Genomic DNA, 26750 nt, shown 5'->3' with positions numbered 1-26750 from the left:
CTAAAGGGACTCACCGGACTTTCACCGAACGATACGAAGTACAACCTATCGGTGAGCCATTACGAGTACACGTGTCTCTATTTGATTCGAGTCTCTCAGAAATCCTGGTCATCCGCAGGTTTCCCATTCCCGCACTATATTACGCCTTCGGCTTTTGCTTAACCGCAAAATCGAATCTCTTATTTCTCGATTACGTTAGAATTTGGATCTTTTAGGCAGTTTGGCGCCAATTTTGATTCGGAAGCTGGGTGATTTTCGACGGAAATGTCGTCGGAGAGGCTCATATCCGGCGTTCAGTCGGCGGTTTCCTCGTCGCATTCTCTTCGGCTGGCGGAAGAAGAGACGGTGAAGATTTTCGAGGAGTTGCCTACGGCTACTATCATTTCGGTATCGCGGCCAGATGCGAGTGACATCACGCCGTTGCTTTTGTCATACACTATTGAACTCCGGTACAAACAGGTAAGGTAACAGCTAAATAATAATATTTTAACTCATATTTAGTTTGCACGTGCTTTCGTTTGGGGCGTTGAATTTGTTTTATTTTTTTATTTGTTGCATGTGCGTTACCATGCAGTGTGGACGTGTTTGCATCATACCTCTGCGTCAAAATTACTTCAATGTTAATGTGATTGCATATTTTATTAACATTTGAAAATTATTATGGTTGGTGTAGATCAGGTGTCGTAACTGTGCAACAAAACGACACTGATTTTGAAAGTTGATTTTAGTTTGGTAAAAAACTCACTGCGATAACTTTGAATAATGTAATATTCAACGTTTTATGGATGGGAACTATATAGTTGGCTAACCATTTGTAAGAACTAAAAATAGGATTCGTTTAGAGAAAGATAAGAAACTGTATCCTTGAATACATTATTCTAAGTGTCTGATGAAATTAAGGTCCTATTTCTGAGATGTCAGATCAGACGTTGGGGCAACTATTGGTAACTTAATGCAATTGGTTTTGCAGAAAGCTTTATCGAAATAGGGCAGTTTGCTGTGCTCCCAGGATTTTTTAGATGTAATTGTAGTTTATACATTACCGTTTGTTAGCGTGCCGGTAAGAGAACCTTCTATTATTTGGTTGAATTATTGATTAAGTGAAATTCAATTATAATCGGGTTGCTAATCCTTTAGAAGTGTTTCTCATTTAATTTTTTTATATTTGTTTCTATTCACCAGTAATTGTCCCATTTGTTTTAGATTTCTATTCACATCTTCGAATCTGGAGAGCACAAGAATGCTTTTCATCAGGCACCAGATTTTATTCTTAATGTGTAATTTGAGCTTTATTTTCACAGTTCAAGTGGTATTTATTGAAGAAGGCTTCCCAAGTTATTTATTTGCACCTGGCATTGAAAAAACGTGCAATAATTGAAGAATTTCATGAGAAGCAAGAGCAGGTTCTTTTTCTTATCTGCGCTTCCGTTTTTTATTGCCGAAAATTCCTACCTTTTATTATATCTCTGTTTTTTATTATGTGTCAAAGTGCATATTTAGTTTTGTACACTTGGTCCTTGATGATATATTCATGGTTTATTTTCTTATGTTTTGCAGATGATCTTTGTCTTTTCGTGACAGGTTAGGGAATGGCTTCATAATGTAGGATTAGGTGATCATGCAACCATTGTGGATGATGAGGATGAGCCAGATGATGGAGCACTGCCAATATCCAGTGAAGATAGTGCTAAAAGCAGGTGATGAGAATACATTCCACTTTTTTTTTTTTTCCAAGGAGAGATTATCCAATTATAGGTTCTTACATAACGTTTACTTTTTCAGATATGTTCCCTCAAGGGCTGCTTTGTCCATTATTCGTCCAACAATAGGCAGGCAGCAGACTATATCAGATAAAGCAAAAAATGCTATGCAAGGTTATCTGAATCATTTTCTGGGAAACTTGGATATCATTAACTCACCAGAGGTGCTCAACTGAATTAGTCGCATTTACACTGAATAGTAATTTTCTATTATTTAAATTCCAGGAATATAATCATTACATCGTTGATATGTTCAGTTACTTGCTTTACTGTATGATTTTAAATAGTGCACAACATATTTCAGTTGTCTGATTAGCAGCTAGCTATCAAGTTGTGCCAAAACTTTTTAGTTAGCAATGATTTAAACAAATTGATATTGTTGCTGTAGTTAGGCTCATCTTTCCAGATATGATTTCCATGAATGATTAATTCTTGCCAATTCAATGATTATGCCCTCATCTATTTCATATCTCATCTATTTCATATCCTCTGAGGGAGGGTCTCCTGTTTCTTCATCACCCACCCACACACTCTCTCTCTCTCTCACAATTAATTTGCAAAATGTTCCATTTGGATGGTGGCTGAGCATGCTATTATGCCGGATTTATGATGTCTTTTCCATCAAATTAACTTGTTTAAATTTCTATTTGCATAAAAACAAGAAAAATTGTGGTTTGTCATGTTTAAAATGTTCGTCGTACTTTAACAATTCATAGTGAAATATCTGTGCTTGACGTCTTTAATTCTTTCGTGCGTAACAGTGGTTCGGCTGATTATTGTCCTGACTGGCGACAACAATTCAATAATTAGCATTAAATGTAGATAAAATTTTTCTTTATTTTTGATGGTTTTTCTTCTTTTTTTTATGGTAATGATATCGACAAACATTTTATAGAACAACAAAGTCTACGTTCACTTTTATATTATTTATCCTTGATTGATAATAAACACTGTTAGAATTGAATTTTAGTGTTGTTCATGAATTCTGACCCTTATCTAAGAGTTTTTGCAGAACATAAATAAATATTTTTAGTAAAATAAGCTGAATCATATCAATCTACAGAGTATTATGTCATGATGTAGTTAACAAATGCCCATGGCTGTTCATAAAATAAGCTGAATCATTTCAATGCCCTACAATTGCATTTCTTTCTATTCCATAATTTTTTACTTACATGTGGTTTCAATCGGTCAACATGTGCCCGTAGCTGTTCGTAGACACCTGCGTTCTTGTACTATTGATCTATATAACCCCATTTTCATGTTTCATATTTTCCATATGTCGCATATCCAAACCTTAAGAACCTTAAGATCTTTTCTTCCGTCATTCCAGGTATGCAAGTTCTTGGAGGTATCTAGGTTATCATTTTTACAAGAATACGGCCCAAAACTCAAAGAAGGTTATGTGATGGTAAATCATTTGATAATGCCTTCAGAGGATGTGGCATGTTCAATATGTTGTCTGTGTCATTGCTCGGGTTGTTGTGACAACAATTGGAGAAAAGTAAGTGTTCCCTACTGGAAATGTTTTCCTTGTTCTGCTAATAAGTGGCATATCACTGATCTGTCCTGTCATTAACAGCACATTTGGTAGATTTTGTCTCAAATTTTAATGTTTTCTATGACTAGAAACAAAATGCTAAAGTTTATTTTCTTCTTGTTAAAGAAAACCTACAGTTCCATCACAATATCTTTTGCCGGCTCATATTTTTAAGCAAGTCAGATCAGATTTGTGCAGAGTTGCAGAAACCTTGTAAGAGTTAAATCATGCCAATGCATTGTTTGACTGGAAATAATTGAACTTCTCAGACTTTGCTTCACAGCGTGTACTTTCCATTGCCAATGCTTTTTAGGTGTTCCATTATATGATATAGGAGAGAAAATTGACAGAATGGTTCTAATCCATTCTTATGCACAGATATCTTAGCATATACCAAATTTTGGAATAATACATTACCACACATTCGAGCTCTAGGATTTCAGTTATCAAGACAATTAAGTTATCAAAAACAAAACCATTATACTCTCTATAAGTTACTCTTTTATTAACTTTTCAATGTGAAATTCAGAAACATTAATTTTTCAAGATGCTGTTTGATGAACTTCTACTGATGTTTCCATTAATTACCAGAAACAAGAATCCACTGTGTAAGTTGCTTTCTGATGGACATGAACTGTAACCACAGTATCAAAATGTTAGCGATCCTTCAACAATTGGATGTATGGGAGATGACTGGTTTCGGAATACTAGTGCCATGAAATATCCATTTACAATGGGGGATTATGTTACGAACTAAATTTTCAGTTGATTCAAAACAAAAAGTATTACACTAATATGAGTGAAACACTCAGCCAAAGGATTAAATCCTTTATAAGATACCCTAGGCCCTAGCTCAAGCTACTAAACTCACTAAACTGTAAAACATGAATTAATCCCTTTCAGTGTTCTAAAAAGCGGTAGGCAGTAGGCGGGCGGTTACCTACCGCCTAGCGCCTAGGCGACTAGGCGGTTGCCTAGGCGGTTGTCTATGTGGTTTTTTTTAAAACTTAAATTCATTAAGTGGTTCATGAATATTATGTGTGTATATGAAATATATATTATTATAAATTTAAAATTGTAATAATAAATATATATTAATAAATTTTTATATATGAATCATCCACATTAGTTTACTACTTTACTACAACCGTTGTACAATGAAAATTAAATTTGTTCAACATTTTTTCCAACATAATATATTGATATTAAACCTAAACATATAACTCTTCTAGTTCATCTCCATATTTTTCCAATACTTCTTCTGTATCGGATTCAAACTCAAAATCCATGGCTTCTTCCTCCTCTTCATCCGATACAAATTCTTCTTCGTAAAGTTCCCTTACATCTTCAACGTTTGTCTCAACATCTTCATCTCCACCATCAACAACCCATCCTCGTGCCATAGTTGCTTCTTCATAATTTGTTTTTTTTTTAAGTGTAAACCGCCTAGGCGGATTTTTAATTGTAAAATCGATTAGGCGGCTTTCGCGCCTAGGCGGTCCGACGCCGCCTAGGCGGCCGATTAATATGGTGGCGCCTTGAAGTTTCGACTAGCCTAAAATCGGGACGGTTTTGGACCGCCCAGCGCCTAGGCGCCGCCTAGGCGGTTCTAGGTGGGGATTTTTAGAACATTGATCCCTTTTAAAAAATCTAACGTTACTTATATTCATGTTTCCCCTTCTCCAAGTCACTATTAGGCCCAATTCAATTAAGGCCATTACAAGACCACATTCTAAACTATTAAAGCCCAGTGTATTTAGGTTAACAGGTTGCCATAAGGGAAGAGAAGTATAGTCTTTAATGTATTGCTTTGAGTAGGTTCGATGTACGTATGAAGTTGAATGATCGGATGGACCGTTTTAAGGAAGCCGAAACACCTTTCTAGGCAAATCTCTTTTCTGTACCTAATAGATAATCTAAAGTTATCATCTCATAAATGTTTCCCTCATCTTGAAAACCTCCATTCTTTTCGAAAGTACAGAAGCTAGGAAGTTTGGTTTGTTTCAGGTTGTGACAGAAACTCGAACTAGACGAAGTTCATCGGTTTTACTGGATTACAAACCAAAGCAAACTATTAATAAAACCAAACCAAACCGAACCGAACCAAACAAAACCTAAATATTTGGTTTTGGTTGAATGAGGTTTAGACGTTTAGTTCAGATGATTGATTTTAAATTTTGATTTTTTTTTTCAAGTGGAATTTTGTGATTATTTTTAAATATAATTTAAATTTCTAAATTACTTATTATAAATAAAGTAATATCAATATATACACATTATTAAAGCATTTAACGATGTAATATATGATACTAACATAACAAATTTAGCATAAAAAATTAAAAACCTCAGAATAAATTACTTTAACTCAAAAAAAAACTTCATAATCCTCTGCCATCACTTTCATAAAAAAAGTATATCCTAAAAATTAATTAAAAGAAATAAATAGATTTAAGAAAAGAAATTAAATCAATTACAACAAATTAGTTTTCTGAAGTTGAAAATATTATAGTAAATTAAGCATTTAACAAAATGTATTATACAATTTTAATATTTTGCATCCAAGTTCTTAGCCAAACCAATTTTTTTGGTTTGATTGATTTCAAAACCGATCCAAACCATCACTAACTAAAAATCAATCCTAACCAGTGGTTTGATTTGGTTTTGTGGTTTGGTTTTGGTAGGTTTTTGCTCTCTACTGGCTGTAAGTTTTCATTTGGATCTTAGATTTTAATAAGTTACATACTCATAATATAGTCCAAGGAAAAAACCTTACTTGATGGTTTTCAAGAGTTTGAGTTTGAGTTTGTTATGCAAAGATAGCAACAAATCCAGTTAATCATCTTTGTCCCTTGCATGTTTCATGCATTTATATGGTGTACACCCTTAAAGAATCTGGTTTTCATTGGGTGTGGCAACAAAAGTAACATGTTTTGAGAAACCATTAAAATGTTTAGGAGCGAGAAAAATTGCCATGGACACTTCGAACCATAACCCAACACATGCAAGCCCAGGCCCAAAGGACATGTATACAAGCGTGGCACACACGGGAAGCATCTCACAACACCTTACCAGAAAGTTCTCTCATCCCTGAACAGAAGCTTATCCTTATCTTAAAGTTGTTATTTTTTAATAAGAGGAAAATCTGATCCTCGGTTTAGCATTTTAGGATTTAGAATATTTGGTTTATCTTTCAATTGTTTGAATTATGGTTATCTTGGTTTGGTTGTATATAATGGTTTGGTTGTATATAATTGGTACGATCAGATTGAATAAAGCAATTAAGATTAATTCCAAAAAATATCACGTATTCGTGGAGATCGAGAGGTTCTCTCTAACGAGCCTCTACCCCGTGTTACATCACAAACAAGCAAAGAAAACAAACAAAAATCATAGTTCGTCACGGTAGAAAATCTCACAAAAATCAAAGTGGACAAGGTGGCAGCGGAACAATGACACAACACCTTGGCCGCAAAATTTGAGGAGCTTTCGCAACAGGTAACCAACACAAGGCATGAGTCGATAGGTGACCAGGAAGGGGAGAACAACAGGGAAAAATCATCGGAATCACATCACATGATCAAGGACAACTGATGCAAGGAGGAGAATGGAAAAGGCTTTGTGCCCAAATATTCTAAGCTACATTTTCCAGTTTTTGATGGGGAATTTGATCCGTTGGGATGGCTCAATCGCTGCAAACACTTCTTTTGCCATCAGCACACGCTCGAGAGCGAAAAGCTGGGGCTGGCTTCCTTCCATCTTGAGGGCGAAGGCCAACTGTGGTTCTTGCAACTGGAACGGGATAAACCGGACTTGATTTGGGAAGAATTTAAAGACCAATGCCATTTGAGATTCGAGCCCTCACCCGATAGCATTCTTTAGTTAGTCCCTACCAATTCGTTATGGAAACCTACCTGCTTATGAGAAAGAACTAATCGGTGAAGGGAGTAAGGCACTGGCACGCTTACTTCTGGGGCAACTCATTCGTGGCCCGGACGGACCATTATAACCTCAAATTTTATTTGAACAATGTATCACTAAGTCTCCGCAACAACAATGGATAAGTAAATTCTTGGGTTATGGCATTACGGTGGAATACAAGGCGGGTAAATCCAACATAGATGCCTATGCCCTTTCTCGTCGTGATGAAGATAGATTGCTTTTGGTATCTGCCATATCTATCCCATGGCTTACATGGGAATCCGAAATTAAGGCTGCCATTATCAAGGACACGACACTGCCCCACTATTCAAAAGATCCAAGCAGGCGAAATCCTTGGCCCATGGGACTATGCGGATGATCTCTTGTGGTATAAAAAAAAGCTATTTATCCCTTCAAATTCCAGCCTCGCTTCCACTATAATTGCCTTCTTCCACGACTCGTGCCATGAGGGCTATTAACCCTCCATTGTATTAATCGTAATTTTTATTGGCCTGGTATTTGAGACCAAATTCGTCTTTATGTGACTGCCTGCCCTGTCTGTCAACGCAACAAGATTGATCATTTGAAACCTGCTGGTTTATTGCCGCTTCTACCCGTACCTCGTCATGTGTGGCCGACATATCCATGGACTTTATTGAGGGCCTTCCGTCTTCACAAGGAAAAAATGTTATCGTAATCGTCGTCAATCGCTTCTCTAAATACTCCCACTTCATCGCCCCGCACCCATACACGGCCGTTCAGGTTGCTCGCATCTTTTTTACAATTTAAGTTGCATGGCCTAACAGAGTCCATTGTGAGTGATCGGGATGTTACGTTCACTAGTTTTTTTTGGACAGAAGTCTTGAGGCTAAGTGATACTCGTCTGTGTTTCACGTCTGCTTACCATCCACAATTGGATAGCCAATCCGAAGCAGTGAACTGCATTATTGAAATGTATCTAAGTTGTTTTTCAGGTGACTTCCTGAGCAAATGGGTACTATTGCTCTCTTGAGCAGAGTTTTGTTACAACACGGGCTTTCAATCTTCCCTACTGGCAACACCTTTTAAAGTGGCTTATGGTTGACCTCCACCTCGCCTTCTATCTTACTGTGCAGGGACTACCAAGCTTGATAAAGTCGACCATACACTAATATCCCGAAAACAGTTCTTACTTGAGCTGCGTAAATGCTTGTTGTCCTCCCAATCTCTCATGAAGGCCCAATATGACTCAACCCATCGCGATGTCCAGTTCCAAGTGGGCAAACAGGTCTTTGAGCGCATTCGTCCACACATTTTCACATTTGAAAGATAGCCCAATAATGGACTGGTTTAGATTGATCCTAACAGGATCAAGTCAATGTGCATAGCCGCAGCAACAAGAAGCTTTCACCTCGCTATTATGGCCCTTTTGGCTTTGTGGAACGCATTGGCCAGGTGACCTACAAGATAGACCTACCTGCTTCCGTCAAGATACAACCGGTGTTCCACGTTTAATGCTCGAAGCCCTTCAAGAGCAGTGCAACTTATGAGACAGAACTTCCAGATATATCAAAAACTTGACTCAATGCCTTCATTCGTGCTCGAGGACGATCATGGTTCTCCCGGGGGGAGTTCTTCATGGACACTTCGAACAATGACCAGGGACGGAACCGGAAAATAGAAGTTGGTGGGGCAAATTTTTTTTAAAAAAATTTTCGGGGGGGAAAACAAATATCAAGGAGGAAAGTGAAAAAAATTTAATTATTTTTAGGTCCCTAGTCAATAAAATTATAAAAATTGAGGGGGCGGTCGAACCCACCGGCCCCACATTGGCTTCGTCTCTTACCATGACCCAACACATGCAAGCCCAAGCCCAAGCCCAAAGGACATTGTATACAAGCTTGGCACACACGGGAAGCATCACACAACACCTTAGCAAAAAGTTCTCTCATCTGTGAACAAAAGCTTATCCTTATCTCAAGGTTGTTAGTTTTGAATAAGAGGAAAATCTGATCCTCGGTTCAGCAGTTTAGGATTTAGATATTTTGGTTTATCTTTCAATTGTTTGAATTATGGTTATCTTGGTTTGGTTGTATTTAATTGGCATGATCAGATTGAATAAAGCAATTAAGATTCATTCCAAAAATTATCACGTGCTTTTGGAGATCGAGAGCTTCTCTCTAACGAGCCTCTACTCTGCGTTACATTGCAAACTAGCAAAAGCAATAAACAAAAATCCTAGCTTGACACGTAAAAAATCCAACAAACACAAACACCCTGCACTTGCAGTTTACCCTATAACTTGGCCCGTAACAAGATCCGTATCACGTGCTTGTGACAAAAATCCAAAAAATTACCGAAGTTAGTGACTATGAGCGATATGTGGAAAGAACAAAGGGAAAAAAAACCCATGAAGCTATGTCTCCATTGTGGGAGAATGTAAGATATTGGGCTGCACTTGAAAAAGTAGCTCAAAAAAACTCAATTTAGTTCATTATTAATTGGTTGAAAATCTATATTATCGTAACTCGACTATCTTTTTTGTGTTGAAATTAGATACCTTGATTAGGTCTAACTCTATGTTCAAAAGATTTGTTTGATCCTTCGGTTACATATTTAACATTTCTTACTGATAGATAGCGTAAGTAGTGTTTCAAACAAGACTTTGGACATCTATGCATAGTTGTCTCATCATCTTCGTAGCATGACTCAATTTGAAGATAAGCGATGATCTTTGACTTGCTTCCAGGTTTGGCTTGTTCTTAAGCAGGGATTCTTGGCTTTCCTTGAAAATCATTTTGAAGCTAAACTCCTAGACATAATTATCTTTGATACCCCACCAGCTTCAAATTCTAAAGGCCATGATGAAGTGTACTTGGCTAGAGTGTTAAAACAACGAAACCCTTTGCGTCATGCATTTCAGGTTTGCATTTTCTCTCACATTCCAAGTTCCTCATGGATATAATAGCATGTGAAAGATATAAAGCAATCTGTTTCAAGACTTCAGTAGAAATTTTGAGTTTAACTGCTGTACCATGCTTTTTTTAATCTTATCATTAGCTTCCTAATGTCTAAAATAATTTTGACTTTGGCATTTTAATTTATATAAGTTAATTACACAGTCACTTTTAGGTTCAATAGAATGTGTAGCCAAAAGGAAACTGGAAGCATTTGGTTAAATATATTCTGCTGGAATATTATTTGTCATGGAATGTTATATAATTATAGAGAAAATAAAAATATAGGCAGAACTTTTACTATTGAAAAGTTGAAAACTGTTTTAGGATTTGAGTAAATGAAATAATAAATATAATCCTCACAATATGCGGGGGTTCATTATTCTCTCGATATATTTTGACTTTGAAACTGAAAATATCTAACCTCTTATCCTAGTTTGCCTCGATAAATACAAAATATATCTTAAATTAGAGTGGAGTTGAGAAGATGTCAAATAATTTTACCTCCAACCACTAAATTGCCATCCAACTTCAATGGTGAAAAGGTTTCTGGTGAGAATAGGAACATAAAGTTGAGGACTACAAGTCATGCTAAAGTGCGAGACTGGGTATCTGCCATCAATGAGGTTGGTTCAAAGTGTTCTGAAAGTTGGCGTTCTCTTCATCGTTTCAATTCATTTGCCCCAACTAGAGGATTGGTTGAGGATGGAAGCCAAGCTCAATGGTTTATAGATGGCAAAGCAGCATTTGAAGCAATTGCATCCTCAATAGAGAATGCAAGTTCAGAGGTTAAGTTTTCCAACATACATACGGTGACATTTACTTGCTGAATTTGCCACTTCAATTGCCCACTATAGAGTCTGAAACAGTAAAATTGCTCAAACTACATGCAGATATACATAACTGGGTGGTGGCTTTGCCCCGAATTGTATTTAAGACGTCCATTTCACAACAACAGCTCCTTTCGCCTTGATGTTTTACTAGAGGCTAAAGCTAAGCAAGGGGTTCAGGTGCATTTTTAATCGTATCCATATTAAGGTGTACTTAGGTATTTTTGTGGATTGTGACTCACCTTATCGGTTGTCTGTCTCAACAACTTGTAGAAATTATCAATTATTTCTACTCTCCTTTTGATATAATAGTGTAAGTCATGGTTTTCTTAACATCTGCTATCTGGTTTGAGGTGGACTATTGAAATCTGTGACCTGATTTTTGGGGCTGATTGATTTAGTTTGATTTGTTTCATATGATAAAGGATATGGATATTAAGTTATTGGTTCCTTGTTTAGTATTTTTCTCATTTAGCTCCTCGTTTTCAGGAGAATAATTGAATTTTATTTTCAATTATTTACATTCATCATTGTGAATGTTCAGATAATTTTATTGATATGTTTTCATGTTTTTAATCTTCCAGCCAAAGTTATATACTAAATAGATTCCGACTTTTTCTTATTCTTGCTCATATCTATTAGCATTATTGTGCAGATACATATTCTTCTTTACAAGGAAGTTTCTCTTGCTTTAAAAATCAACAGCTTATACAGCAAGAAAAAGCTTATAAATATTCACGAAAATGTTAAAGTTCTGCGGTATCCTGACCATCTGTCAACTGGCATCTACTTATGGTAAGTTGTTGCTTCAGAAATCTAATAGTGGATATCAATACAAGAATTTTCCATGTTCCATTATTTCATACAATTAATTATTTTATGGGAAAATGCAGGTCTCACCACGAAAAACTTGTAATCGTCGACCAAAAGATAAGCTTCATTGGAGGGTTAGATTTATGCTTTGGCCGTTATGACACAAGTGAACATAAAGTAGGTGATTGCCCTCCCTCTTTATGGCCAGGAAAGGACTACTACAATCCAAGGTAGAACCAAATTCTCTTGATTGATGCCAAAAGATTCTTTGTGATTGTGAACAATTGCATTTGGACTTCTATGTATAAAAAATAATTTTATTACAATTTACAACCATATGTAAGTTCTTGCTTTGAAACTTTACTGTCTACAATAGTAAATTTGTAGAGGCACATCTTCGATTGATAATCATGGCAGCATCTCCTACAAGCACTGGAAAAAAATGGTAAATGACTGAAAATTATGCTGTTAATGTGTATCATCAGATAGCAGCTCAATTAAATTCCGAACAGGTACCATAGGTTTTGCCGATTTGATATATTTCTTTCATTCATGGAATGTACAGAGAATCAGAACCAAATTCTTGGGAGGATGCCATGAAAGATGAAATGGATAGACAAAAATATCCTCGTATGCCATGGCATGATGTTCATTGCGCTCTATGGGGACCCCCTTGCAGGGATATTGCTAGACACTTTGTCCAGCGTTGGAACCATGCAAAGGTGTGTGTTTGGTTTTTCGTTGTAGAATTTTTTTTAAAAAAACTCAGTGTCCCAACATATTTCTACCTTCGATCCAGAGAAGCAAAGCACCGAATGAACATAAAATACCACTGCTTATGCCTCAGCATCACATGGTTTTACCACATTACATGGGAAGAACCAGCAAGGTAGACATTAACAGGAGGACCTCTGAAGTGAATTTTGAGAAACTCAGTGAGAAGGGTTCTTTTTCACCAAAATCACCACCAGAAAATATCCCACTTCTGTTGCCTCATGAAGCAAGTGTGCCAGATGCTTCCATTATAGAAAATGGCTTCAGTTCAAATGGATGTTATCAAACTGAGCCAAATATTCCTTTCAAAGGTAGTTCATCTTTTAAAGAGAATCCAAATGTCCAACTTCTTTCTAAGACATGAGAAATAATTTCTTTGATATTTATGGTAATTCAAATTTTGATAGTGGAAAGTTAACAGAGACAGCCTTAGAATCTTCTTTGCAAGTTAAAGATGATTGGTCAGAGCCAAAAGAGAAAACATTCCAGGTTATATCGGCCAATGAAGTAACACAAGTTGGCCCTCGTAGTTCATGCCGCTGCCAGGTTAGCTAAGTAGAAGTCTTTTAAGAGCGTTTTGAGTTCTCCTTCTCTTGAACTAACGTGGAAAGGTGCTTTTATGATCTCTATGTAGACTCACATTTGTTATCGTTTTTCGCATTTGTTCCTATTTTCTTTGGTTTCCAATATTTTATATAAAGTATAATATATACTAACTTTCCAGTCTAGGTCTAATATTGTTTCTAAAATAAAATTGAAGGTGGTTAAATTTTGATAAGGAGATTGAAGAGAGAAAAAATCACCATACAGAAATTAAGTGATCTGATAATAACCATACATTCACAAATAAAATATGTAAGTGCTAAAATTCTTATTGTATTCTCTTAATTTGGATACAATATCATCTCTTTATATAAAAAAAATAAAATGAATGGAGACATAATTATCGTTTCATAATATGAAGTAGTAAGATACAGTGAAGAGATAAGCAAATAATATACATGGTTAAAGTCGTCCAGCTATTAAGATGTTAGCCCACAGCTTATCGTTTCCTAGTTTAAACGCAATAATCACCCAGTTATATTCCATAAAGAATCCCTTGGAGGTGAATATACTACAAAATATCACTAAAACTAAATCGGAAGGAAATAGCACTAGATATTTATCATGATGATGATAATATCAATTCCAATTCAAACATATGATATCTTTTTCCCAACACGCACCTTAAAGTTGAAGACAAACATTAATTCAAGTGTTCAACTCGGAGAAAATAGGATCTCGAGGAAAACTTTCTATAGAGGTATATCTGAGAACCAATTTGCTATCATGATATGGTACACGATTTCCAGACGAATTAACTTTGACTATGTGCAGAATACATACATACCGTGAGTGGTAGATAAACAATTATTATTTTTTGTTTATAACAAATTATGCATTAGAGGTAATGGAACGTCCCTAACTTATACATTGCTTTTAAATTGTGTTGGAATAAATTTTTTACGTAATGTAATGTTTATTATACACTAACTTATACATTAGAGGTAATGAAACGTCCCTAACTTATACAAAGTCATATGTAATGTTTATTATATTCTTGATTAATATCCGTTACGATTCCAGCACATCTATTTCATATTGCCACCATAATCTAATTAAAGATTTATCTTGATTTATAAAACCTGATTCCAGCATTTCGGATTTGATTTTTAGCTAATACTGTTGTAGTTCATTAGGAACAGGATATTTCAGCCTTTTGGCTTCTGAATCCCTCTTACTCTTTAAAACAGGGTAAATGGCTGAGTTAAAAAAATACCAGTTAGTATAACATAGTGCAAATGATTAGTGTATGCATCGTTGCCATGTCCTACTAAACCCACTATTTAAAAATTAGTTGTCTATGACTTAGCCAATGATCTAGCAGGGGAGTAGCTAATGAGATAATTATAATTTTCGAATATTTACCTGCAAAATTTTATTTTTATTGAGTTCATTTTTGTGCCATATTATTGAATAGGTCGTCAGAAGTGTCAGCCAGTGGTCTGCTGGAACAAGCAAAACTGAAGACAGCATTCATAGAGCTTATTGTGTTCTCATTGAGGAAGCAGAGTGCTTCATTTACATCGAGGTGACATTTATGTACATATAATAAGTTGACCTATGATGCCATTCTTTCATATTAATTCTTGCTGCATTTAACCAATGTGAATTTTTAAAATCATTTAAGCAGAAGACAAACTATCTGATGTTAAATTATTCAGAAACATGAGATCTCAAGGATATACGTGGGTAGGACCTATTGCTTTTTTTTTTTTGATGTCTCAATCTTATGTTTTCTTCACCATTGATCTCCTTTCCAGAATGTGTTTGACTTCTATCTTTATTATATTTGCACATATGCTTGATTTATCTTTCAATTACAACTTGAATATATCTTCATCGTCTCCTCAACAAAGTATGTCCCCATGTTGTGAAAGATATTTTACTTCCTGCCACTTATCAAATTAAACCGTCTTTCATCAGCACTGATGTATGTATAAGGAATTTTTGGACATATTTTTTCTAGGGTTCTTTCTGACTACAAAATCCATATTAATTGAGATATAAGTAATTAAGTACATAATATGTTGATGTGGTCAGCCCTATATCTATCACAATTTGATATGAGCATCTAAATGTTGTAGCTGTTAATTGTTGTTTTCGAACCTATCCGAATTGTTAATTGTCGCTGAGTTCCTACTCAAAAAAACCTCGTGTTTGTCAATCATCTCAATTACTCTGTAAATTTGTGTTAAATGTGCCATCACGGTGGAAAGTTTCGTGGTGGTACAAAGAATAAAAAACATCGTTGACAATATTTAGCATACAAAATCATAGAATATTTTGTTATTAAAACTTGAGAAGGGGTGAGGCTTAGGTAGAGCCTACTTATACATATATTAAAAAATAACAATTATGGAGGCGGAATTCAGTTGTTCTTACAGCGGTATACAGGTTATGATCAAGTAGAAGTATGTTGTCATGCCCACGAGCGAAGGATCTAGTTATGGGACGATTGACAAGAAAATCCCCACTCCCAATGGTGTTATCGTGTTTATTTGATTTTCTTCCAAGGTCTCACTATTTTGATAGTTATTGTAGAGGCTCACTATTTTGATAAACAAACGAGTTGCAAAAATAAAATCTGGAAATCCTATCACCAAAAGGACTAGCTAAGAATATGCAGCTTTAAACTTCCCATGTGTATCTTCGTTTATATCCTCTTCGGTGAGAGAAGAAGCATCCCTCCAAGAAGCTTCCGCTGGCGAGAAACCGGTCCAATTGATTACAAGCTCTCGTCTGCCTAGGTTAACGCGAATCCAAAATATCCAGCAGTTGTGGTGGCGGGGGTCGTCAGGAGAGAACATGGTAAGGTCCAAACTGTGTGGAATAGACCTCTTGAACGGCTTTTAAGGATGAAATGTAAAGACTGGGTGGATCAAAGTGGTGTCTGGGAGTTTAAGCTTATAAGCTACCTAGCCAATAAACACGAGTACCACAAAAAGACCATGATAGAGTGGGGAGAGCTTCTTATTCACGTGGGCATCCGTGATAGACTAATGATATGGTTGCAAGCGTAAACGAACCTTGTATCCCAGAGAAAATTGAAGATCACGATGAGAAGAACCAAATTGTCTCTTCATGAGATTCTGGCATGCAAGAGACATGAACTCATCTCATGACTACAATTCCTTGCCAACAACTTCCACTTTAGCCATGTCGGGACTGAATGATGAGAGATGAGGAGGCGGGCAGCCATAAACCACTTCAAATGGGGAAGTCGCTAAGGAGGAATGTAATTTGGTGTTGTAACAGAATTCTGCCCAAGCGAGCCAGGAGTCCACTTCTGAGGGTATCTCCTGAGAAACATCGGAGATACATCTCCACGATATGGCTAACTGCCTCCGTCTAGCAATCTCAATAAGGATGATAAGCTAAGTAAAAACAATGTATGAATAATCTATATACATGAAAAGAAGGTGATCCTAGGGGCCTCTCGTTTTCTTTAGTTTTTTTTTATATTTTAAAAAAGGACCTAACTACCGATATAAATACATACAATTAAGACGCGACCTAGCTAATTAATCGATGACAAAAATTTGTGTGAGACGGTCTCATGTGTAGTATTTTCTGAGACAGATCTCTTATTTGGGTCATCCATGGAAAATTATTACTTTTTATGCTAAGAATATAACTTTTTATTGCGAATATCGGTAGGGTTGATCCGTCTCACAGATAAAGATTCGTGAGACCATCTCACAAGAGATCTTCACATCAAGTATTTTGTTTTAATCCAATGGTGTTATCGTGTTTATTTGATTTTCTTCCAAGGTCTCACTATTTTGATAGTTATTGTAGAGGCTCACTATTTTGATAAACAAACGAGTTGCAAAAATAAAATCTGGAAATCCTATCACCAAAAGGACTAGCTAAGAATATGCAGCTTTAAACTTCCCATGTGTATCTTCGTTTATATCCTCTTCGGTGAGAGAAGAAGCATCCTTCCAAGAAGCTTCCGCTGGCGAGAAACCGGTCCAATTGATTACAAGCTCTCGTCTGCCTAGGTTAACGCGAATCCAAAATATCCAGCAGTTGTGGTGGCGGGGGTCGTCAGGAGAGAACATGGTAAGGTCCAAACTGTGTGGAATAGACCTCTTGAACGGCTTTTAAGGATGAAATGTAAAGACTGGGTGGATCAAAGTGGTGTCTGGGAGTTTAAGCTTATAAGCTACCTAGCCAATAAACACGAGTACCACAAAAAGACCATGATAGAGTGGGGAGAGCTTCTTATTCACGTGGGCATCCGTGATAGACTAATGATATGGTTGCAAGCGTAAACGAACCTTGTATCCCAGAGAAAATTGAAGATCACGATGAGAAGAACCAAATTGTCTCTTCATGAGATTCTGGCATGCAAGAGACATGAACTCATCTCATGACTACAATTCCTTGCCAACAACTTCCACTTTAGCCATGTCGGGACTGAATGATGAGAGATGCGGAGGCGGGCAGCCATAAACCACTTCAAATGGGGAAGTCGCTAAGGAGGAATGTAATTTGGTGTTGTAACAGAATTCTGCCCAAGCGAGCCAGGAGTCCACTTCTGAGGGTATCTCCTGAGAAACATCGGAGATACATCTCCACGATATGGCTAACTGCCTCCGTCTAGCAATCTCAATAAGGATGATAAGCTAAGTAAAAACAATGTTGAGTGCCACTGAGGCGAAACAACTCCTTTCAAATACTGCCAGTGAATGTGATGTCCCTGTCGCATCATCGACTTGGGAAGCTCCTGAAGCTTGAAAATATTCTCGAAAAAAATCCGAGCAACTTGCACTGCTGTGTAAGGGTGTGAAAGGGCGACAAAGTGCGCATATTTCGAAAATCTGTCAACTATGACCGGGAGAACATTTTTACCTTGCCAAGGAGGAAGTCCTGCAATGAAATCCAAAGAAATATCCATCCACACATGATGGCTTTAAATTTTCAGTCTTAATTGCATTGGCACAACACATGCTGTAACAATTTTCTTCACCTGGGCACTCATTCAAGGCTAATAAAAATCCTGAGTGAACCAAACGCAGAATCCGATAGTAAGAAAATCTTTTGTTTGTACCATAGGAGATCGTCTGAATAATCCCAAGTATCAAGAGCTTCTCCCTTCTTTACTTTCTCGATTAAGGACTGTAATTCCGGCTTGGGGTGATGGTCGGCCCTCACTGCAGCCAACTATTCCAGGTGTGGGACTAAGAATGCATAGAAGGAGACAACTTCGGGTTCATCACGCTCTGAGAGAGAGCATCGACGACCACATTTGGTTTTCTGACTGTATTCGAACCGGAAATCAAACCGTAACAGCTTGCTAATCCAATGTTAGAGTGGAAGTGATACGCTACTCCAACAAAAATTTTAGGCTGTAATGATCCGTGCGCACTAGAAATGAATTATGCCGGAAGTAAGTCTGCCAGTGGCGGATGGCCTTAACCAAGCCAATCAACTCCGTTTCATATGCTGGAAATTTATGGTGTTGCAGCATCAAAGTAAACCATTCTGAAGGAGGACAATACCTAATCCTACTTCCAAGGCATCATATCCCACCACAAAAGGCTGCCAAAATTAGGCAAGGCCAGCACGGGGGTGGATGTCATTGTCTTTTTCAAGGCTTCAAATTATTGTGAAGCATCATCTGACCAAAAAAATGAATTCTTATCAAAGAGATGCGTCAGGGGGTGCGGCTATAGTTTCGTAGTCCTTCACAAACTTGCGGTAATACCCCGCAAGTCCTAGGAACCCAAAGCACGTATAGAAGTCGGTGTAGGACATGTAGAAATTGCTGCAACCTTTTCATCGTCCACTTTAACCTCTGATGGCGTTACCCGATGTTCAAAATATGCATCTGAGCCAGAGAAAACTTGGATCTTTTTAGGAAAAACGGTTGTCTCTATAAAGTGGAGAAAAACCATATGTAGGTGATCCATGTTATCCTTGCAAGATTTGTTGTAAACCAAAATATCGTCAAAGATAGAGTTCATAATGGCCTGGAAGGTAGACAGTGTGTTGGTTAGCCCGAAGGGCATAACCAAGAACTCGAAGTGTTTGTGATGGGTTCTAAATGCTGCCATGTGGATGCAAGCTGGCTCCATCAAAACTTGGTGGTATCTAGTTTAAATTGGTCAAATATTGAGCCCCATTAAGTTACTCCAATAACTCGTCATTCACCGGAATTGAAAATTTATCCTTAATGGTCATTGAATTCAATGCCCGATAGTCCATACAAACTCTAGGAATTATTTGTTTTTCTTACTAACAATACTAGTGAAGAGAAGGAAGAGTTGTTGGTCAGATAATCCTCCTTTTTAACATGCTGGCACACTGTTTCTCAGTCTCGTCTTTCTACCCATGCGGGTAGCAATATGGCCGAATTGCAACGTGATCTGTCCCTTGTGTCGATAAAATCCTGTGCCGATGTGGAGGGAGGCCTCTAGGCTCCAAAAAATTCATCTCAAATTAAGCCAGTAGCTCATGCAGGCCTTGTTGCTTCCTTCCAACCAACTCCGAGTTTGTATATACAAAAGGCCATCGTTCGATCCCAGATCATCTCCCTTAAGGCTGATCACATTTTCCACATATCATAGATGCATCTCCATACTAGTAACATCCCAGTTAATGGTTTCAAGTGTGCACAACCAGTTGAGAGACAACCCCAAATTCATCCGAAGGTATCAGGAAGAGATCAATGGAGAATTTAGCCTCTCCCAGAACAATATGTATATTTCGGCATACTCCTGAACACTGAAGTTGCTCACCACTAGACACAAACACCCTTAGTGCTGATCTATGCTCGACTAGAAGTCGCAGCCCGTTGGTCACGATTGTGGTGATGAAACAATGTGTGCTCCCAAATCAATGAGTACCTTCAAATAGAAGCCGAGAATCTGTCCCAAAATTCGCAATGTTTTTGCGCCTCGGGAGCTCGAATTGCATGGATAGAAACTTCCAAATTGTTCAAATCATCATCAGTTTGCAAATACAGGTAAGGAGTTTGCTCCTCCAACCCTCCAATAGAAATAACTGTTTGCATTGGTGCCGTGACACCTATTTTTCATCACAATTAAAGCAGATCCCTTTTGAGCGTAGCTCTTCCAACTCTGTTCTGCTCAGACATTTAATAAATGGTTGGGAATGAACAAACTCACGGGTTCTCATCAAGCTCTGCTAAAGGCTTTCAAAGGGATTTATCGAGGGACTTCATCTTGGAAACGATGCTACATGGCTATGACAGCTGTTATTTTCATATTTGGAACTGCTATAAATCATTGGCTTTTTGAGAATGAAGAACAAATAGTTGATGATATATGTCAGAAAATACAGATTTTTGTTTATCGTTTTATAAGGTTATGAGTTTATGTGTTTGTTAGATGGAAGGTGGTTAGTTGCTGTCTCAAGGAATCATGGTCCTTGTAGACCTTTTGGGAATGCTCAATGTACTTGTACTCCTGTTTTTTTACCTTAGTGATATGATCGTCTCATGTCAAAAATAAATAAATAAATAAATGGGGTGAGCTACTGCCGGGTGCCCGCGTCTTAGGGGCGCGCCAGTCCTCCTTCTGGCTGTTGGTGCTTGTTTCATATAATCTTGTCAATTTCATTGTAGTGGAGGGAGTAACCGGGTGGTGGCAGTGTTCTAAATAGCGGTCGAGGCGGCCGCCTAGGCGGTAGGCGGCCCTCGACCGCACCGCCTATGCATGAGGCAGGTGTTTTAGGCGGCCCAAGCTATACGGCGTTGGGGAGGCGGGTCGAGGCGACGAGCAGGCGGAGCGAGGCGCAAGCAGGCGGGCTAGGCGGGCGAGGCAGTCAAGATTTTTAAGTTGTAGTCAACAATTTTAAAAACCTAGTCAACAATTTTAAAAACTTAGTCAACAATTTTAAAAATCTAGACAAAGTCAACTAATTTTAAATATCAAAACCTTAACACACCTCACTTTCTTTATTTTATTTTTGGTTTTCACTCTCAACTCTCAACTCTCAACCACCACACATAATCTGCCGCCCGCCGCATTTTATTAATTGCACATTATCTAGATGATATTATATTTTGTGCTTAACATTATTTAATTGCACATTTTGTATAATCAATGATCAATATTTGTGATTATATTACATGATTATCTATAAAAAAAAGAAAAAAATACTTAAAAAAACTCAACCGCCTAGGCACCGCCTAGGCGGCCGAGGCGGTAGGCGGTCACCGACCACCCCGCCACCGCCTCCCGCCATTTACAACCTTGGGTGGTGGACCTTAACTTCTATAACAATGCTCCTATGCAACCCACTAATGAATAATTGGATGATTGGGTGTGCAATTCCTCGAAGCTTTCTTGATAATTGTTGACAGATCTGGTTTGGTGGAGTTTTGCCAAATCACCAAAAACACATGGTCCTACTTTTAGAACCAATGCCTATTTTAACAAATGGAGATAATTTTTGTAAATTATATTTGACCTGGCACATTTGTCGCATTTTCCCCTCAGAATTATGCTCAACATGAGCTACAATCTGATTATTGAAACATACTATGATACTGATGACTATGAAAAATAAAACTTTAGTTGAAACTACCACTAATAATTTAAGTATCTTCCAAACAGATTTTTCTGCAATTGGGTTCTTGTTGGAAAAATTCTTCTTTTGTACTGTAGTTTGTTTATTATTTTGTCTTGCGTGATCGAGTATATGGATATGTTATGAGTATTCAACTTGTGTATTTTAGAAAACTTTGGTCCCTACGTTCGTCGTCATATTTTTTGTCAGAACTGAACTTAAAAAGATAATTTTATCTTACTTCTTATACCAATAAATTCCAGAATCAATTTTTCGTATCGGGCCTGTCAGAAGATGAAGTTATACAAAACCGTGTGCTTGAATCCTTGTATAACCGAATAATGCGGGCACACAAAGAAAAAAAGTGCTTCAGAGTTGTAATTGTCATCCCACTCTTGCCCGGGTTTCAGGTTAGTCTCCTGTCCTAATATGAGTTCCAGTTTGGTCGTTTTCATTTCCATCTTTTATTCATACTTTTCAGTGAACAGGGGGGTGTGGATGACAGTGGTGCGGCTACTGTTAGAGCCATAATGCATTGGCAGTATCGGACTATTTGTAGAGGACATGGTTCAATATTACAAAAACTTTGCTCAAAGTTGGGTGCCATCACTCAAGATTTCATATGTTTCTTTGGCTTAAGAACTCATGGCAAACTTTTTTATGGTGGTCCTGTGGTTACGAGCCAGGTGTAGATTCTGGAACCTTATTTGAAACTTTAATGTATGTCGTATCTTTATTGTCTTAAAATATTTGTGCCTGTTGTGAAATTTCACTAAATCTGCAAGTAATTGTTAACCTATTCCGATGCATTCGACGAGTAACCATTTAAGATGTGAGCCGAGCGTTATGTTATTGTGTTTATTTAATACCTTAGTTTAAAAGAAAATGTTCAGATTATGATTGTTAACCTTATCAAGCTTCTACGCTTTATAATCTCTAAAGTCACAATCTTTTTAAAACTAATGCCCCTGTCATTGGAAGATGCTTCTGAGGAAGAGAATGATTTTGATGGTGGTCACATCTTTTTCTCATCTTTTGTAAAATAAATTACTGATCAGCATATGAACATAGACAACCTTTTCTCATTTCATTGCCTATAATTTTTTAGATGAACAATTTAACAAATTCCTGTCTTTTGGTTTACTTATTCTCAAACTTCGCTATTGTCTCACACAGGTTTATGTTCATAGTAAAGTGATGATAGTTGATGATCGTTGTGCTTTGATTGGATCATCCAACATAAATGATCGGAGCTTGCTGGGGTCACGAGACTCAGAGGTGAAGTAATCTCGTCCCTGTTTTCTTAATAAATAATATTTATGAATCAAGTCACACACTTTATTTCATTTTCCAGGTTTATAAATAATGGACTCTAAATAGTTATTTGAAATACAAATTTAATTAATCTTATTCTTCAAACTTATTGATCCTCCAGAAAGAGCAAGGGTAGATGAAAATGAAATGCTTGTAACTTTATGTAATGAAACAATAGTCGATGTAGATAATTTGACAGCTAACATTTCTGATATATCTATCTGTTTAAGCCTCACAAAATTATTCGTAGTTTCCCCATCTGTTATAATTTTATCTTTCTTCCTCAAGTCACACACTTTATTTCATGTTCCAGGTTTGTTACTAATGCAATCTAAATAGTTATTTGAAATACAAATTTAATTAATCTATTCTTCAAACTTATTTATCCTCTAGAAAGAGTAAGGGTAGATGAAAATGATATGCTAGTAACATTAAGTAATGAAACAATAGTCGATGAAGATAATTTCACAGCTAACATTTCTGATATATCTATCTGTTTAAGCCTCACAAAAGTATTTGTACTTCTCCCATCTGTTATAATTTTATTTTTCCTCCAAAAGTACGGCGCATACGAGTTTTTTCTCTTGAATATTTTTTTCCTTGACGATGTAATATAGAGGAATACCAGCCTGGCGCATCCGACATGTTGATGGTATAACTTGAATTTACTTGTTCTTGTATTTCCAATTGCACTCAAAACGATAAATTTCATTCCATTAAGAACTTGAACCTACTTAAATGGAGATGTGACCACAATATGTGGTTAGATTACTTTTAAGACATTATTATTATAATATAATGCAATCATAAATATACATTAGAATTCAAATTCCTAGCATTATCATATTATAATAGTTTCTGACTTAATTTATTGAGAATAAAAGCATTTTATCTTAGTTTGAGAAACTCGAAAGTCGAATGTAATTAAAATCTAAGTTTAATTAACTCTAAGTTAAACATAATTACTGAATAATATTAAAGTTTGTGTTTAGTATTCATATTAGTTAAGGTGTGAAATGCCACTTGACAATTGAAAGAAACAAGCATTTGAAAGGGAATTGTGTCCTTTCAATTGGAAAACTTTGCACATTGTAACACGCATATATACATAGATTAGATAAAAAATCTTGTTCCTTCTCTTCTGTCTCATCTTGGTTATTTGATTATTAAGTTCTAGTATATTTTGTTTATTTAATCTTTATTTATAAATGAAACAAATAATCTAATATTTGATTTATTTTTATACAGATTTCTGTTGTCATCGAGGATAAAGAGTTTGTTGATTCATCCATGAATGGAAAGCCATGGAAAGCTGGAAAATTAGCTTTTACTCTCAGGCTTTCCTTATGGGCCGAGCACCTGGGTCTGAATATTGAAGAGGTGGGTATAATCATTAATATGAATGATAATGCTGGTGAAACATCTACATATCACCAGTTATCCTAGAGGTGTCAAATTTTAATTTATGAATGACGATTTTAGGCATTGTTTGGGATTTTCTCAACAGTCTCTTTTTTTCTAAGAAATAATTCTCCCATATTTACTAATACTTAATGGTGCCAAATATTTATTTCGTTTTAGGTTGATCAAATAAAGGATCCCATAGCTGACACAACATTCAAGGACCTTTGGCTTGAAATTGCCAAGGCAAGGGTTTGGTTACGTATTAATTTCATGTTTCTTGAGAGTATTTTATTCATATTCTGTACATAGAACTTATCATAATGCTCTCTAAAGTGTGATTTTTCACTTATGTGCACTTTTATATTGTGCATTTGTTTCACATGTTTATACGTGATTTCACAATGATGGTGCATAAGTCTTGTTAGTTTAGTTATATCATCCCACCATCTTACTCAGGATGTACTGGATTTAGAAATTTTTTTGTTACACGATTTTATGGTATGAAATAATTATCATCGCCTATGATATCTTTAACTAGAATATAATACTTGTTTATTGATTATTTGACTTATATAAGAAAGCGAAGACTATATGTGATAACTAAGAAAACTCTGCTTAAGAAAAATTTGCATCCTGAAAATTCTGTTTTAGTTGAACTTTTCGGGATGCAAATTTTTCTGGTTTAGTTGAACTTTTCAAATTTCTGCAAGTACAAGTTCTTTACAATGAGGTCAATTTTTCTAGAATAGGAAAACATGTTTAATATTTTCAGTTCTGTTAAAGAAGTTCTCCCATTCATCCATTTATCTCTTGGATGATGATATATTACTTCCTACTTAGTTCAAATGTTTATATATGCCACAATACTAATTATTTTTTTCAGTTACTCACTTTTCTAGTCCTTTCTTATGGTAACAAGTGCTTTCGAATTACAAAATTAATCAATAGCAAATACTCTTTAAAAAAATATTTTGAGCGTCTTTTCAGAGCAACGTGTAAAAACTTCACTAGAAGATTTGCTTTAAAAGGTTTAGAATTACTTTGAAACTACTCTGAAACCATGTATCTACCCCAAGGTCAAGAATGTGGCCGTACATGGTGAAGATGTATCAGATAATAATGCAACCGGTATACAAGTCGTTTGACTGAGCTCCTTTCAACATGGGATTCTATAGTTCAAGTTTGTCTTCTAGTGATTATGATGCTGACAAGGCCAAGTATATTTGATGTCCTTGATAGATTATATTATGACTGCGCTTGTCTACTCGTGGAACACGGAGCAACTCATTGGCAAATCACACTTCATCACTATGAAAACAATTTAGAATACTCGAGGCATATAGCAATTACACTTGCATGTTGAAAACATGAGAAATGGTGCAAAAACAGATCATGGGCACAAGTTTTTCAGTTGTCAATGCATAATTGCTTGTTTCTCTTTCATTCTACTTTATAATTTTTCCTTTAACGAACAATTTAAATTTCCACTTCCAGTCAAATACGAAGATTTACCAAGATGTCTTCTCTTGCATTCCAAATGATACCATCCACTCCAGGTGATTTACATTTCTTGTGTAGTTACCCACTTTTGTGTCATTCACTGATCATCAAGATTGATTTTCAGATCTGCTCTTAGACAAAGTATGAGTTATTGGAAACAGAAACTTGTGAATACAACCATCGATTTAGGAGTGGCTCCCAAGAAAGTTGAATTGCTTCAGAACGATGAACTCATAACTGCGGACCCAATCACGATGTTGAAATCCATAAAAGGACATCTTGTTTCTTTTCCTTTGGAATTCATGAAACAAGAAGAAGATTTGAGACCGATGTTTATTGAGGGTGAGTTTTATGCATCTCCACAAGTGTTTCACTGAATATAAAAAACGAAGATAGCTTCAATTTATCAATAACAGTATATATTCATTCATCGATAGATGTATGTATAGTAGGAAGTAAGGGTGGGTGGATCCACCAACTTGAACATTCACTCCTGCAGCAAAAGAAAATTTGTATTTTTGTTATGTTCTTTAAAAATATAAATTTTATCATTTTTAAGATTATTTCTACTACATAAATCATCTTATAATATATATTCAGCAGTTACATCATTAACTTTATTTTACGGAGTATGATTTGTTGCATAAATATATTACAATTCTTAATAAAAGATAGAATATACAACTTTAAATTAAGTTTTCACAAATGATATTACATACGGTTGTTTTGATATAAATCAGTATTGCTCATATATAACGTATGTATGTGTGTGTGTGTGTATATGCATATGATAAAATATTTATTTCTTTGTTATACC

General features: G+C 36.3%; 1 protein-coding gene and 1 long non-coding RNA gene across 2 annotated transcripts; both read left to right on the top strand.

Annotated features, from left to right (window-relative positions):
* Window positions 1-26521, top strand: LOC142543381 (phospholipase D zeta 1-like). Its single transcript, XM_075650607.1, is given in 21 exon segments — window positions 1-459; window positions 1302-1403; window positions 1582-1697; window positions 1783-1924; window positions 3094-3264; window positions 9947-10120; window positions 10700-10942; window positions 11048-11164; window positions 11640-11779; window positions 11878-12027; window positions 12363-12519; window positions 12597-12917; window positions 12920-13117; window positions 14592-14702; window positions 21979-22125; window positions 22204-22401; window positions 22892-22993; window positions 24278-24409; window positions 24611-24676; window positions 25928-25989; window positions 26058-26521. Coding segments are annotated over 21 exon segments (3297 nt in total). The 5' UTR covers window positions 1-264; the 3' UTR covers window positions 26311-26521.
* LOC142543374 (uncharacterized) lies at window positions 16992-21246 on the top strand. Its single transcript, XR_012819731.1, has 2 exons — window positions 16992-20147; window positions 20235-21246. It is a non-coding gene; the product is annotated as an uncharacterized LOC142543374 (long non-coding RNA).
* Window positions 26522-26750: the final 229 nt, after the last annotated feature.

This window comes from Primulina tabacum, chromosome 1 (assembly GCF_025594145.1).
Source record: "Primulina tabacum isolate GXHZ01 chromosome 1, ASM2559414v2, whole genome shotgun sequence".
Taxonomy (NCBI): Eukaryota; Viridiplantae; Streptophyta; class Magnoliopsida; order Lamiales; family Gesneriaceae; genus Primulina; species Primulina tabacum.
This window is presented reverse-complemented; position numbering and strand designations above follow the sequence as displayed.